Here is a 16,884-nt window from a genome sequence, read left to right on the forward strand (position 1 = left end):
GATTTTAATATTTTAGAATTGTATTACTAAGTGCCTATAAAATCCCAACCCTCTTGGGAATTGTCTTGTCTGTATTATTATAGGGATGTAGCACATATTATAGATTAAAAGTCAATGAGATCATTCTATCCTAAACAAAACAAAACTAAGATCCTGTTCCTTTAAGGCATGCTGTATAGCACATTGCTTGTACTATGTCATTTTTCCCTTCCTATCTTGTAAAAACCTAGTTGATCCTGCCAGTTCCTGTGTCCCCCTGCTCTGCTGACCACGATAATCTTGGCTGCTGAGCCCTGATTGCTGTGGTCAGTTTACGTGCCTCCGTCATCTGCTGTTGTGCTCTGACAGTCTCTCCTCTCTCCCCCTCCCTCCCTGTCATCAAGAGAGCGGATCAGGCTGCCATTCAATACAGTGGATTTGTTTTTTTTTTTAAAGAAAAGGCTAAATACCTTTTGTCACACTGCAGCTGTGCAATCCCCCTGTGCTGGCCGTTCCAAATCTATGGAGAGAAGCGGGCGGGGCCAAGATTCCCTCATGCTGGCTGGTTCAAATCTATGGAGAGAAGCTGGAGGGGCCATGATTCCACCGTGCTGGCCGTTTCAAATCTATGGAGAGAAGCGGGAGGGGCCGTGATTCCCCCGTGCTGACTGGTTCAATCTATAGAGAGAAGCGGGAGGGGTCATGATTCCCCCATGCTGGCCGGTTCAAATCTTTGTAGAGAAGCGGGAGGGGCCGTGATTCCACAGTGCTGGCTGGTTCAAATCTATGGAGAGAAGGGGGAGGGGCCGTGATTCCCTCGTGCTGGCCGGTTCAAATCTATGGAGAGAAGCGAGAAGGGCCGTGTTTCCCCCATGCTGGCCGGTTCAAATCTTTGAAGAGAAGCGGGAGGTGCCGTGATTCCACAGTGCTTGGTGGTTCAAATCTATGGAGAGAAGGGGGAGGGGCCGTGATTCCCTCGTGCTGGCCGGTTCAAATCTATGGAGAGAAGTGGGAGGTACCGTGATTCCCCCGTGCTGGCCGATTCAAATCTATGGAGAGAAGCGAGAGGGGCCGTGATTCCCTCGTGCTGGCCGGTTCAAATCTATGGAGAGAAGTGAGAGAGGCCGTGATTCCCTCGTGCTGGCCGGTTCAAATCTATGGAGAGAAGTGAGAGAGGCCATGATTCCACCATGCTGGCCGTTTCAAATTTATGGAGAGAAGTGAGAGGGGCCGTGATTCCCCGGTGCTGGCTGGTTCAAATCTATTGAGAGAGAGGGAGGGGCCGTAATTCCCCAGTGCTGGCCGGTTCAAATCTATGGAGAGAAGCGGGAGGGGGCTGTGATTCCCCAGTGCTGGCCGGTTCAAATCTATGAAGAGAAGCGGGAGGGGCCGTGATTCCCCCGTGCTGGCCGGTTCAAATCTATGGAGAGAAGTAGGAGGGGCCGTGATTCCCCCATGCTGGCCGGTTCAAATCTTTGAAGAGAAGCGGGAGGGGCCCGTGATTCCCCCATACTGGCCTGTTCAAATCTTTGAAAAGAAGCGGGAGGGGCCGTGATTCCACAGTGCTGGCTGGTTCAAATCTATGGAGAGAAGGGGGAGGGGCCGTGATTCCCTCGTGCTGGCCGGTTCAAATCTATGGAGAGAAGCAAGAGGGGCCATGATTCCCTCGTGCTGGCCGGTTCAAATCTATGGAGAGAAGCGGGAGGGGGCCGTGATTCCCCAGTGCTGGCCGGTTCAAATCTATGGAGAGAAGCGGGAGGGACCGTGATTCCCCAGTGCTGGCCGGTTCAAATCTATGGAGAGAAGTGGGAGGGGCCGTGATTCCCCCATGCTGGCCGGTTCAAATCTATGGAGAGAAGTGGGAGGGGCCGTGATTCCCCCATGCTGGCCAGTTCAAATCTATGGAGAGAAGTGGGAGGGGCCGTGATTCCCCCATGCTGGCCGGTTCAAATCTATGGAGAGAAGCGGGAGGGGCCGTGATTCCCCAGTGCTGGCCGGTTCAAATCTATGGAGAGAAGTGGGAGGGGCCGTGATTCCCCCATGCTGGCCGGTTCAAATCTATGGAGAGAAGCGGGAGGGGGCCGTGATTCCCCAGTGCTGGCCGGTTCAAATCTATGGAGAGAAGTGGGAGGGGCCGTGATTCCCCCATGCTGGCCGGTTCAAATCTATGAAGAGAAGCGGGAGGGGCCGTGATTCCCCAGTGCTGGCCGGTTCAAATCTATGGAGAGAAGCGGGAGGGACCGTGATTCCCCAGTGCTGGCCGGTTCAAATCTATGGAGAGAAGTGGGAGGGGCCGTGATTCCCCCATGCTGGCCGGTTCAAATCTATGGAGAGCAGCGGGAGGGGCTGTGATTCCCCCGTGCTGGCCGGTTTAAATCTATGGAGAGAAGTGGGAGGGGCCGTGATTCCCCTGTGCTGGCCGGTTCAAATCTATGGAGAGAAGCGGGAGGGGCCGTGATTCCACAGTACTGGCCAGTGGACCTCACAGGGGAATATCAGCACCTCCTGCTTCTCTCCATAGATCAAGGCCGGCAAGCACAGGGATCACATGACTGCACAGCTGCGGTGTGACAAAAGGTATTTAGCCTTTTCATTTTTAAAAAGCAAATCCACTGAAAAGGGAATGGCAGCAGGGGATACTTGTAAAGTCACATAGTGACTTTACCAACACTTTAACCGGTTGCCGACCGCCGCACGACTATATACTGCGGCGGTCAGCCCCGGCCAGGCAGAGTGACGTATCGGTACGTCACTCGCCTGTCACTGACTTGCGAGCCTATCGCGGGCGGGCGCGCGCCCGCTGTGGCTCGTTCACAGACAAGTCAGTGCGTGTGGCGGACTCGATGTCCGCCAGTCACACTGCGATCGCTCCTGTGAAGGGAGAAAGACAGAGCAGCTTGTGTAAACAAGCTGCCTGTCAGTTCTCCCTGTGTAAAAGTGAAGATCTGTCCGTTCTACTATGTAGAACGGTTGATCTTTGCTTTTACACCAATAGGAATGTCCCTACACAGTTAGAATCACGCCCCTAGGACACACTTAACCCCTCCCTGTCCAATAAAGTTAACCCCTTCCCTGCCAGTGTCATTTTTGCAGTAACAGTGCATATGTATAGCACTGATTACTGCAGTAATGTCACTGGTACCCCCAAAAGTGTCAAAAATGTCAGTCAAGGGTCCGATCTGTCCGCCGCAATGTCGCAGTACCGAAAAAAAAAATCGCAGATCGCCGCCATTACGCGTTAAAAAAAAAAACACCAAAAATGACAAAAATCTTTCCCTTTGTTAGTAAACGCGATAACTTTTGCGCAAACCAATCAAAATACGCTTTTTGCAATTTTTTTTACCAAACATAGGTAGCATAAAACAAATTGGCCGAAAAATGTTAAAAAATTTAGATTTTTACTTTTTTTTTTGGGGAATTTCATATAAAAAAAATGTGAAAAATATTGTTATTTTTGCAAAATTTACGCTCTTTTTTTGTTTATAGCGCGTGATCAAAAAATCGCACAGGTGATCAAATACCACCAAAAGAAAGCTCTGTTTGTGGGAAAAAAAGGATGTCAAATTCGTTTAGGTACAGCGTCGCACGACCGCGCAATTGTCCGTTAAAGTCACGCAGTAAAAAATCGCAAAAAAACCCCTGGTCCTTTAGCAGCCAAATCCTCCGGGGCTTAAGTGGTTAATAGGGTTCGCAGTTCGGGTCAGAACTTTTTCTCTGTTCTGGTGCGAACCGAACAGGGGGGTGTTCAGCCCATCTCTAGTTGTGAAATAAAACTAACATACCCAAATAAATTCCAGCAAACATAGAGGGAGCCCACAAATTCTACAGACACCCCCTCCAGTACGAAACACCTGTTTTTGTATATTGGTCAGAATTCAATCTCTCCTTCAGATTCGATACTTATCCAATAAGTAGTCTTTTTTACGATCCCCTAATGAAAATACACGTCTATATAGACCTTTATATACAAACACACAAGCTTTCACATTTTACAACTGCACTCTTCCACCTTCAACATGGCGGCGAGTGCTGTACGGAAGTGACGTCAGTGCCGGACCCGTCTTCCTTCCTGTCAGAGGAGGTGATATAGTACTCGGCATTGGGATTGCCCGCTCCTCCTCAGTGTCATTCCGGACATCAAAATGGCCGACAAGCTGGGTGAGTAAACGTCTGCTGTGTCTGTGGTTGTGTGTGAGGTGTCGGGAGACGAGAATGTGAAGAAGGTTTGGTTGGAGTGCGGCATGCTGTCGGTTTTCAGGCGCTCAGGGACTTGTGGTATTGGAGGCTGTGACCGGGTCACCTCAGTAGTCCCTACAGAGGAAGGAAGGAAGGTCATATATACACACGATTAGCGTTTACCTTTACGAGTAGAGAATCTGTATTTTAGTGTTCACCATTTACCTCTGTGTCCTAGATAGAGGAGATCTTTAGCTGCAAAGTAGGCCTGGCTCCCCTCCCCCTGCTCATTGCTGGACACATGCTGCAATCTGATTATACAACCTTCTGAGGATTTCCTACAGCTCTGCACTAAGTGTGCGTAGATCAGATCTAAGGGTTTGTGCTGTGGATCGCTTTTTGAGGGGCAGTTGACAGTCTGTGAGGAGGCATTATGTCAGGGACATACTAAAAGGAATGCCCATAGAGAATAATGGAAAAAAGTTCTGTCACGAATTGAAATATTTTTTTTACCATTATTGTCTATGGGCATTCCATCTCCATGTTAGTCTATGGGCATTCCTTTCTGTCATTCCTTTTAGTATGTCCCATTATGTCACCTTCTCACACCACCTGTTTTTGGCCCTTAAAGCGGAGTTCCACTCGTTTTTGTTTATTAACCACTTAAGCCCCAGAAGATTTTACCCCCTTCCTGACCAGGCCCTATTTTGCAATTCGGCAGTGCGTGACTTTAACGGACAATTGCGCGGTCGTGCGACGCTGTACCTAAACGAATTTGGCGTCCTTTTTTCCCCACAAACCGAGCTTTCTTTTGGTGGTATTTGATCACCTGTGCAATTTTTTTTTTTCTTTAAAGTGGAGTTCCACCCTAATTTTATACTTACCTCCATCTTCTCGCTCCGGGTCACCTGAAAAAGAAATGGATAATCGCATTTTTTTTTTTTTTTTTTTTACTTGTAGCGAAGAAAATATACTTACCTTACTTCCTTCTTCCGCGGCCCGTCGTCACTTCCTGGCTCTGCAATGATTCCTGGGAGCTGAACGTCATCGCTCCCAGGAATCATTGCGCCTGCACCGGCCCCGACGTCAGTTCCGGGGCGCGCGCGTCATCCCCTTCTAAACAGCTTCTGGGCATGCCCAGAAGCTGTGGAGGGATGACGCGCGCGACCCGGACGTGACGGGGGCGGCGCAGGGCATCGTGGGACCGAAGAAGGCGGAAGAGGACCCCGAAGAGGATCTCGCTGGCTTCAAGCTGCCCACATCTGAGATGGCAGCGCTGGACAAGATGTTTTCAAGGTAAGTATTTGTCCTAACAGGTAAGTGCAACCCGGGACAGATCAGAGTCTAGCCATTGTGGAATGCACTAGCCCTGACTGTCCCGGGGGTATTTCTAAAAAAAAAAAAAAAAAAAAAAAAAAAATTCCAGGGTGGAACTCCGCTTTAAGTATCTAAATCAGGGGTGCTCAACCTGCGGAACTGATGTGGCCCCTGACCTCATCCAGGGAAGAGTGTGCCCATCCTCTGGAATGGTGGGATGGCAAGCTGAGTGTACTGAATGGGTTGCTGACCCATCCTGTCAGAGAATCAGAGTGCATGGAGCCTGCACCAGCAGTGAAGGAAGCAGGCGGCTTCAGAGGGAGTAGGAGCGGCATAAGCCAAGCTTCCTCTGTAGTGTCGGCTCCTGTCCCAGGCGGAGTGATACCAAGTGCACTTCACCTCTAATCTTTTCTAGCAGCCTGCATAGCAATAGCGGCAGAAGCTGGAAGAGAAGGCCAGTGTATTAAACTTCACATACACTGCACTTTTGCAATGGGCACATTAGCGCTTATAAAAAAAGTTATTGGGCTGCTTTCACACTGATCCGCAGGTGCAGCTTTTCTGCGCATTAGCTGCGCTGAGCCATAGACTTCTATCCTGTAGGTTTAGGGCGCTTTCATGAAGTGAGTTATGAGTTTTGTTGAAGTTGTAGTTTTTTGGGAAATTAAGAAATGAAAACAAACCTTGTGAAAATGTTTACATACTGTCACCAGTACAGTGCCATCATATAACTGGTGTGGTGGTGATCAGGGACACTAACTGCTGACAGTACAAAGAAAAATATATATTAAAAAAAAAAAAAAAATTCTATATTTATTTTTATTACATTGTGACCAGAGCAATGTAATATTACCATAGTAACATTGTACTACTCTGAGAAAATGAACAGGATTTTTTAATTGATTTTTTACACACATTATGATTGCTTATAGCAGTGAAGTAAGTTGCTATAAGCAAGCATTTTACTGAAATGAACTGATTCATTCAGTTTTTGTTGTGATTGGCTGTCAATGGTCAAAGCTAATTACATGGTACAGATAGGCTGTGATTGGCCCTGTCTGTACCATTTGATTACAGATAGCAACATAATGAATGGCATGAAAGGAAGCCATCCATTGTTTACAAAAATCATGTGACCTGCTGTGATTGGTCACAGATGTCACATGGTACTGGTGTTCCGTGAAAAAACCATACCCGTGAGAAAACCATACCCTCGTCACTTCCGGTGTACCTACGGAGGGTATGGATTTCTCACGGTACTTACACTTGCCGCCGTTACATTAAAACAGCTCCTCTGCACCATGAATCATCTCCGCTCCTATCCCTGTCACTTCCCTCATCTCGGCTAATAAATATAAAAGCGGATCACGGAGCCGAGATCGGCGTCATTTACAGTTCATAAACCCGCCGCTGCTTTTATATTTATTAGGGGAGATCAGGGAAGTCACAGGGATAGGAGAGGAGATGATTGATGTTGCAGCCGAACTGTTTTAATATTACCGCCGCAAGTATAAAATCACACACACTGCCGTGATAATATCCTACCCTACGAGCATGTGCACTTCTGAACTTCTTTGCTGTTCAATTACGTCTCCGGGGCTCTGAGCATGCGCACTGCTGCGCTGCTCAGCTGTTTTAGACCGGAAGTGACGAGGGTATGGAATTCTAACGAGGTATGGAATTCTAACGTTACACTGGCAGCAAGCCAGTACACTTATCAGTCATCAGCTGGATCATGACGTCCACTCAGAAGGTCAAATGGCCCGCCCGGCTGTCAATCTGCTATAGGCCAGGTGGGAAGGTGTTAAGTGGCCCTCTCACTTCATAAGGTTGAGCACCCCTGACCTAGGGCTTTAGCGTTTCTTTTTCTACACATACATAGTTGCTGATTTGCCTCAATGTCGCTAGTCACATTTTCTTCCTGTAAATAGCACAGTCCCAGCTTCTTTATTGCGGCTTCCCAGAACTTCAGTCAGAGAGTGTGTACTTTTTTCCCCTCTCAGGGCTACCTGTCCCATCATTCCTACCACCATCCTGCCAGCACACCAATGCCATGACATCATAATTTCTATTCTGTTGGGTTGTCTGTGCATGCCCCATGCAGGTAACAGTGGCAGGTACACTATGAGTGTGAACATAATGGTAGATTCATGAAGGACTGTAGGAAGCTGCAAGCAAGCCAAATAAGCCACCCTTACAATGGAAGTCGAGGGCAGTGATGAGGACATCGGGTGAAATAAGAAAAGTGCAGAAGCTGTGGAAAAAGCAGACCAGTTAAAGTGGTGACATTAGAATAATTAGAAAATAAAACTTCAATATCACTATAAGGTATTTCAGACTATTGGGTAAGAAAGTGTGTGTAGGCCAGCACTCCAATAGTGATAAATTGGTGTACAAATTATTCCTCTTGAATGAAACTCCCTTATGGCGCTTTTCCACTGCATGGAACCGTACCGGTTCGGCACCCTTTTGTGCTTTTCCACTGCGGTACCGCATGGTATAGGGTCAGAACGGTTCGGTACGGTACGGTATAGGTTTGCTTTTCCACTGCATGGAACCGAACGGTACGGTACGGTACGGCTCTGAAAAAACAGTACCTACTCGATTGTGGTTCCAACAGGTACCAAACTGGTACCATATCCCACAATCCTTTGCTTGCAGTCACTACTAGCCACTGATTGGTCAGAGAATCCCACCCACCCCGTTGTTATCCCACCCACTTAACTTTAGTACTACTTTAGTGGAAAAGCAAACCTATACCGTACCGTACCGAACCGTTCCGACCCTATACCATGCGGTACCAGCAGTGGAAAAGCAAACCAGGCCAAGCAGGGCCGAGTAGAGCCGAGCCGGTACTAGCCGGTACTTGCAGTGGAAAAGTGCCATTTGTGTCCTGCAAGTGTTCATTGAAATGGTAAGGATGAACTGTCCTGTCCACCTGCAGGTATTAAGTAAGATGGTGGGTAAAGAGTGGGGGCTCTGTGCCCTGTATCCCAGGCTACATACAGAGCCTCTACTTATCTACCAAGAAGCCCCCTAATATCCAACTGTCAAATGGAAGTGATTCCAGCATTTCTCAGGTATATTAGGTGGGAAAACTTAGACCTGCTCTTCACACGATTTTGGTATAAATGCAGAATTTCACAGAAAAAATGCCAATCCTGCTCTGATTCCTCCTCCCCACCCTCCACTTCTACTTTTGGAACTACATTTTTGGGGGGGGGGGGGGGGTGTTGGGTACCCGCTCCCCACTTCCCCTGGAATTGCCTAAGCAATTCCACCCGAAGTTTGCCCCCTTCTCTCCCTGTGGCTCGCACATGTGCAGTGGGGAAGCCAGCTGTGAAGCCGCAAGGCTTCACAGGCAGCAGGGATCTGAAGACCGGTCAAGTACCAGCCCAAGAGAGTACAGCACAGGATCCCTGGACAGGTAAATGCCTTAAGAGTTTCCTTTAAGATATGTGCAATTAACACATTTTTGGTGTTCATGTGTGTTGTTAGCTGTTGTGTAACATTCTCTTCTATAGCATTTCTCTTCACTCCTCCCCCAGCTGCTACATAAAAAGTTATATCAGGAGAGGTTGGGTCAGCACATAAAGTAATTAGACTCTCCCAGAATAAAAGAGGGCTATGACATGCAAGGGGAGACATTTTTCCCACAGGGTAAAAAGCACATTGCAAGTGAAGACATTTTTTTCACAGGAAAATCTTGGCAAGTAAGCATTTAAAATACTCAAATGTGTGTGCTTTTTTGCCTTCATTTTAAGCTGGGGACAGGGTGTCTTTAAAGCCTAACTCCTGTCATATTTCTTTTTTTTTTTTTTTTGTATTGGATAGAGCCGGCAAGGAAAAGGTTTTTGTTGTTCTGTGTCACAGTTGCATTATTTTCATGAATTACCTGTGAGGATAGAACATTTGTTCACTCTGGTAATAAAACTTTTACATTCTCTTCTTTTTTTTTTTTTTTTTTTTTTTTTTTTTTTTTTTAGTACCTTTGGCTGAGAGGAGACTGCTGGATGTTAAAGTCGGTGAGCTGCCCAACTGGCTTGCCACTTGTAATTTCACTCCAAATGGAATTTTGGCTGGTGTGAGAAGGGGTTAGTATGTAAAATGTTTATTTACCTGTGATAAACTGTTAGGGCTTGTGTCAATGGGCTTTTGATCGCTCTGTGTGCTTTGCATTCCCATATAAGTCATCGAGAGTGAAGCTTATTGAAAATTCATGAAGATCTAGAGCAGCAGTGAGATTATAGTACAGCGATAACAGAGTTAAAGTGATTGTAAACGATCACAATGTAAAACAACCCATACAATTTAAAATAGAAATAAAAGGCAAAACGTTTTTGTATAGATTTAAAAACATTATAAATACCTTTTTTCCCTTTTTTAATAAGTGATCACAATCCCTCTGTTCTCAGCTGCATAGGAGCGGGGGGGAGGAGAAGTGGCAGTACACTGAGCTTCCCAGTGAATGGCTGTGCAGCATGGGCATGTCAGGACAAGTCTGATCATTGAAGGAGAGCACACTGAGTTCCCAGCACACCTAGGTAACTGACCATGGTGTGCTTAGTGTGGTCAGTTTTTAATAGGAACACAGAGGGTCTGCCAGGAACACCAGGGATTTAACACAAAGGAAGCAATACAAAGAACAGGATACTTTCCTATAAAGGTACATTGTACAGCAGACACATATCAGGAATATATGTTGGGGTAGCAAATGCTTTAACACTTACAATAGCTATATAGTCATGAAAACACACATGACATAATCATAACCACACCAATCTACAGATCGTAAATGGCAGGAATTAAATTTACAGCGTAAGGTGCAAAGACAAAAGATAAGGCATTAGGTGGGTCTACTACCACCATCGTGCCTATAGCCAAATCCAGTGGAGACAGACTGGGTGTATCAGTCCATGGCGCCCATATCTTTTCAAACTGTGCAGTCTCTGTGCTGATAAATATATTGTTCCAGTGACATTGTAGACCCCACCTGCCTGATCCACTCAGTGGCGGGGGGGGGGGTCAGCTAGTTTTCAGTGGTTTAGTACAAGCTTGCAAGTCTAAAACAGTTCTCTGGAAATTCCTTCTTTAGTGTGCTTCTTGTAACGTCAGTTTATCTAATATGCCCAGAATACATTGTTTTGGATCAGCTTGAATATTAGACTGAAAGACCTTTATTTAACATGTCCACCATTCCTTTCCAATAAATTATGAAGTTTAGGCCAGAGCTGTATGGAATAAATTAAATAATTTGCCATTGTCCCTGCAGCACCTACTACAAAGAGGGTCATCTGACACTCCTATCCTATAAAGATTGATCTGAGTATAGTGAGATCTCAACAGAATATATAATTAGGAAAGCCATTGGGAAACACTGAAGAGAGCTAGGCTGTACCGCTTGTAATGCTTCTTCCCATTGATCCTAAACGGGCCTACATCCTTCTCCCATAGCTTTGCGGTGTTAGATGAGTATTCTTTTAGAAGTGTCAATAACATGGCATAGCAATGAGATGTACAGCCTTTTATCTTTTCAGCAGAACACATGGAGTTAAGGATTTGGGTGGGAGGAGAAAGCAATCCCAAGTGTTACCCTGGGCTTGTACAACGTGATGAAGTTGTAGGTATAGAAAGTGCATGTGTTGCAGAAGTGGGAACTTTGTGCTCAGTTCCCTAAAGGATAACCATGTTCTGTTGGCAACTATCTGATTTAAATGGGTAACTCTATAAGCTATCCATTTAGCACTATATTGCAATTTGGCCAGTTCTGTGCACGCACTGTTGTGCCATATGGAACTGTAAGATGTGAAGCCTGTAACCTGTTTTAAAGTTTTGCTCTATTCCAAATCTTTTGCATAAGCACATACGTTGGGAATAATTTATTGGTTTTGTGAAACACTCTAGCCCTGAGAGAGAACCTGTGAATATCTCAGGCTTTCATGTGGTATAAAAGAATTCCTGTTGTTGAATCCTACTGCTGTGCACAAGGAGTATCTGGAAGGGTCATGCCTCCCACCATAGTCCACAACCGCAGGCATTGCATGCGGTTGTGGCATGCTGATAATACATGTAGGGGGTTAAAACCTATGACCTATCGCCTCTTTGCTACCTGTCAAATGCCCCTGAAAAGCAATCTGAGCGTGGATTGCTTTTCAGAGGAGCTGCAGTCCTTGTCCCTATTATGAACAACACTTAAAAACAGTTCTGATCATACAGGATTAGGGGTGAAAAGTTGGGATGCTTTGTAAAATCTACTTTAAAAATAGCACAGATTTAATAGACAATAGAAAATAGAAACATCAAATGTTTAAACTGAGAAAATGTACCCGTTTTTAAGAAAAAAAATATAAAGTCATTTTGAAATTGATGGCAACAACACGTCTCAGAAAAGATGGGACAGGGCAACAACAAGCTGGCAAAGTAAGGGCTCTTTCACACGGTCCGCCTCCGTAGGCGGATCCATGCTGCTCAGCGGGGATCGACCTGCTGAGCCGGCGGATGACAGCTCCGTCTCCGCTTGCAGTGCGGAGAGGGAGATGTCAGAACCCCGCTGCTCTCCGCTGCTCTCCGCTCTCATCCGATCCCTGAACGGATGGAGAAATAGGGTTTCCATCCGTCCAGATTTCACCGACCGGATCGGATACGGATGGCAGCGGGTGTCCGCTGACATCCGCTGCCCCATAGAGTTGCATGGAGCATCCGATCAGATCCGCCTGTCAGTTTTTTAGGCGGATCTGATCGATCGGATCGCCCGTGTGAAAGAGCCCTAAGTGGTACTAACAAAGAGCTGGAAGAAAGTTTTTTGCAACTAATTTAGCAACAGGACAGTAACATGATTGGGTATAAAAAGGGCATCTTAGAGAGTCAGTGTCTCAGAAGTAAAGATTGGGAGAGGTTCTCCAATCTGTGAAAACTGCATTTAAAAATTGTCAGATTTCAGAATGTTCCTCAAAACTATTCCTATTATGTACTCTATATGAAATATTTAAAGTGCAGACTCCAACAGTCTGGAGAAATCATCTGTGTGCAAGGGACAATGATAAAATGCAATATTAGATTCCCGTGATCTTTAGGCTCTGAGATGGCACTGCATTAAAAACAGGCACTGCATTAAAAACAGGCATGATTCTGTGATGGATATCACTGCATGGGCTCAGGAATACTTCCCAAAATCACTGTCTGAACACGGTTTGCCATGACATCCGAAAAATGCATGGTAAAGCTTTATCATGCAAAGAAAAAACCATATCTGAACATAATCCAGAAATGCTGCCGTCTTATCTGGGCCAAAGCTCATTTAAAATGGTCTGTTGCAAAGTGGAAAACTGTTCTGTGTTCAGCTGAATCCAAATTAGACATTTTTTTTGTGCCACATCCTCTGGTCTCAAAAGGAGAGGGGCCGTCCGGCTTATCAGCACTCAGTTCAAAAGCCTTCATCTCTGATGGTATGGGGCTGCATTAGTGCGTATTGAATGGGCAGCTTGCACATCTGGAAAGGCACCATCAAAGCTGAAAGATGTAGCAGCATATGCTCCTATTCAGACAACGTCTTTTTCAGGGAAGGCCTTGCATATTTCCATAGGACAATGCTTAACTGCATCTATGACAACAGCATGGCCTCATAATATAAGATTTGGGGTGTTAACTGGCCTGCCTGCAGTCTAGTCCATTCACCAATTTAAAAATGTTTGCTGCATCTTTAAATGAAAAATATGACTAAAACTGACTACCCAGGACTGTCGAGCAGTTAGAATCCTATATCCTGCAAGAATGGGACAACATTCCTCTCCAATAACTCCAGCAACTGGTCTCCTTAGTTTCCAAATGTGTGTAGATTGCTGTTTTAAAAAGAAAAAAAAAAAACATGGCCCTATTCCAACTTTTTTGAGCACGTTGCTGCCATTAATTTCAAAATTGCCTTTTTTTCCCCTAAAATAGTTCCAGTTTTCAAACACTTTCTCAGTTTAAAAATTTGATCTGTTTTCTATTGTGAATAAAATATGGTTTTATGAGATTTGCAAATCACTGCATTTTGTTTTTATGTAGATTTTACACAGCATTCCAACTTTTTTGGGAATTGGGGTTGCACACATATTAAACACGCGCACACACTCTTTAAAAACTGTTCCTGCGCTCGTACTGCACAGTAGGGGGGAGAAAGAGGGGTCAGGATGCAGGAAGATGCCTCCCCATTCCACTTGTCAGCACTTCACTGTCCTGATCGGGCTCCTTGGTCTGATCCGAATGACTTTCTCACCTTGAGAGAGGCTGGGTAAGATCATCTCCCTTACTGCTAATGTCTCTTCATGTAGGTATATAAAGTACAGTATATTGATTTGACGTTTAAACTTTTTTTTTTTTTTTGTCACATGGTAAATGATTTGTTTTTCTCTTAGGTTATGATCGATATTATAACAAATACATCAATGTGAAAAAGGGTGGCATTGGAGGGATCGCCATGGTACTTGTTGGTTATGTAGCTTTGAGCTACGCCTGGCAATATGATCACATCAGTAAGTGTTGTTACATCTAATTATCCTAGAATAAAAGCGGTGTACTGCTAAACAAATTATATTTTATATTACCTGGTATTGACAGCATGATAACAATACATGCATGTTTACTTTGAAAAGAAGCTACAAACCCTGAATCTAGATTTGTAATATGCTGATACTTTGTGTATCAAATACAACTGCACATGTCACAGCAGTGTAACATACCCTTTCCTAGCAGATAGTGTAATTAGATTTGAGCTTGGGAGACCCCAGTCTTGTATGCAATAAATATCAATAATACAGTATAAAATGTGCTAGATTGAACTTTTTATATATGATCCTTCAATAGGATGGTGTTTTTTTTACATGATGTATGCTTCTATTTTATAGGTTATGCTTTGTAGTTTAAAGTGGAGCTCCACCCAAAAGGGGAAGCTCTGCTTATTCATATACCCTCACCACTGCCCCATTTGGCACTTTTTTGGGGGCGGGGTACCCGATTTTGGCAGGTACCCGCTTCCACTTCTTGGTAAGATCACCACATGACAATCTACATCGTTTTCAGAACCCGCTCATTCACATGTACAGTCTGGGTCAAAAAAATGATTTCTTGTGGGAGACTCAGCTGTTTTTTTTCTTTTATGAACAGCTGTAGGTAGGAACCTCTATTCAAAGCAATGAGAGGCTGATGGTGCCTGCAGCTCTTCGCATGTAATCGGACATGCAGCGATTACCTTTGGATGATTGATCTGGACACAAACCGTCTGTATTTGGGGCTCTTCATCCACAGATAATTGCTGCATGTTTGATTACATGCAAACAGCCATGAATGGCTGTGGTACTGGCTGCAAGAAATGCTGCGGATTTTCCCACAGGAAATCGTAATTGGCCCCAAACACGTGTGCATGAGGCCTAAAATGACTCTCTAGAACATGTCATTTTTATTATGTATCCAAAATATTTGATATATGTACAGTATGTGTTGATGTAAATATGTGTAAATCACATTTAGTAAAATAATCTTTCTTTGTTGCAGAACATGACCGCTGGAGAAAGTATCACTGACCAAAAAAGAACCCTGGATTTTTGTTGCTACTCTGTAACCAGATCTGAAATAATAATAAATCTTTCCACTTCATGTGTGTGTATTTTTATATGGGGTCACTAAATCGCTTCCAAAACTAAGGCTATAAAATGGTTTTAGTTTTTAGGGGTGTAGTAGACTGTGAATAATAGTGTTGTAGGATATGGAAAATAATGAATGCTTTAGGCCTCATGCACACAGGAAGTAAAATTAAACTCTCCTAGAAGCCAGCAGCGTTTTTGCAGAAAAAGTGTCTAAAGCTTTTAGGAGCTTTTACAGGCGTCAAGCTCTTAGGCGTAAATTAATTTCATTGGCCAGAATAAATAATTTATTCTGGCCATTGAACTGAATTAATGTTCAAGTACTAGCGTTTAGGTGCTTTTAGTAGTGTCAAGCATTTTTTTTCTGCCCAAGCTCTGCTGCTCTTTTGATGCACTGGTTTTTTTTTTTTCCTGCCTCTAAAAGCCTCCGCCATTAAATGCTTATAACATGGAGGGGCATTTAGAGGCAGGAAAAAAAAAAAGGCGCCCTAGAAGCAGCTGTAAAATGCCCAGTGTGCATGAGGCCTCCATCCCCGGTAGTAATGAAAAATGCTTTTTGTAGTAGCATGTTCAGGTTTAAAAAATAGTCAAGTGCAGTAAACCATAGTGATCTGCAATTGTGTTTTTTTTTTTTTGTCTGATAAATGGTGACATTTGGTTAGTACTGGTAATTAAACTACACTTATGAATAAGTTCCAAAGTGGGCAAGGGAATTTTTTTTAATGTTTAGAATCATACATTTCATACAAATGGACATGTACAGGTCCATCTCATAAAATTAAATTCCCTTTTTAAAAGATATTCTATTTCAGGAATTTAATTCAAAAAGTGGAACTCCTATTTCTCTTTCGTTCATTAACGGACACAGCTCCCGATATTCATAACCATTGGGTTATACTGCCCCCTACAGGAGTAGGACACTAGGCAAAAACAAAATTCTGGCTACACCCATGGGAAAGTCCCAGGGGGTATACTCTGCTATAGCCACTCAGTTTTTTTTCTGCCTCTCGACCTATTTCCTTGCTAGGATCTTTGGCCCTGGCAAAATTTTTTAGATTTTTTTTTTCCTGTGAGATCTACAATCAACTGCCGGACTGAGCGACGGGCTGGATAATCTAGATCCACTGGTCACCCCAGTCTGTTTTTTTTTTTTTTTTTTAACAAAAATATGTAGCAGAAAAACAAATTGGGCTAAAATGGGGAATTTTTGGGGGGAATGTTATATAGCAGAATGTGAAAAATATATATTTAATTTTTTTCAGAATTGTCGCTATTTTTTTGTTTATAGTGCAAAAAATAAAAATTGCACAGGTGATCAAATATCACCAAAAGAAAGCTCTATTTGTGGGGAAAAAAAGGATTTTATTTAGGTAAAGCGTCGCACAACCATGCAATTGTCCTTCAAAGTAACGCAGTGCCGAATTGCAAAATATGCACTGGTCATTAACCACTTTAGCCCCGGGTGATTTGGCTGCTCAAAGACCATATTTTGCGATTCGGCACTGTGTGACTTCAACGTACAAGTGCGACGCTGTATCCAAACAAAATTGGATGTCATTTTTTTCCCACAAACAGCTTTCTTTTGGTGGTATTTGATCACGTGCGATTTCCCCCCCCCCCCCCCCCTCTTGCGCTATAAACAAAAAAAGAGCAACAATTTTGAAAAAATAACAATATTTTTCACATTTTGTTTTATATGAAATTCTCAAAAAAAAAAAATGGAAAAATCAATTTTTTTTTAACATTTTAGGCCAAAATGTTTTCTGCTACATATTTTTGGTAAAAGAAAATC

At 44.1% G+C, this 16,884-nt stretch overlaps 1 protein-coding gene across 1 annotated transcript; it reads left to right on the forward strand.

The window, feature by feature from the left end:
• Window positions 1-3,995: 3,995 nt before the first annotated feature.
• Window positions 3,996-15,140, forward strand: ATP5MF (ATP synthase membrane subunit f). The gene is made up of 4 exons (XM_082260570.1): window positions 3,996-4,137; window positions 9,459-9,566; window positions 13,869-13,985; window positions 15,004-15,140. The coding sequence occupies exons 1-4, from the start codon at window positions 4,122-4,124 to the stop codon at window positions 15,030-15,032; spliced, it is 270 nt and encodes an 89-aa protein (XP_082116696.1). The 5' UTR covers window positions 3,996-4,121; the 3' UTR covers window positions 15,033-15,140.
• Window positions 15,141-16,884: the final 1,744 nt, after the last annotated feature.

The sequence above is a fragment of the Pelophylax lessonae genome (genome assembly GCF_965119305.1).
Source record: "Pelophylax lessonae genome assembly, chromosome: 6".
NCBI classification, from domain to species: domain Eukaryota; kingdom Metazoa; phylum Chordata; class Amphibia; order Anura; family Ranidae; genus Pelophylax; species Pelophylax lessonae.

Bases quoted from the DNA above. Each gene is read 5' to 3' on its own strand.
- ATP5MF (XM_082260570.1), top strand. The intron at 9,567-13,868 runs GTTAGTATGTAA...TTTTTCTCTTAG, and splicing joins TTTGGCTGGTGTGAGAAGGG to GTTATGATCGATATTATAAC. The intron at 13,986-15,003 runs GTAAGTGTTGTT...TCTTTGTTGCAG, and splicing joins CTGGCAATATGATCACATCA to AACATGACCGCTGGAGAAAG.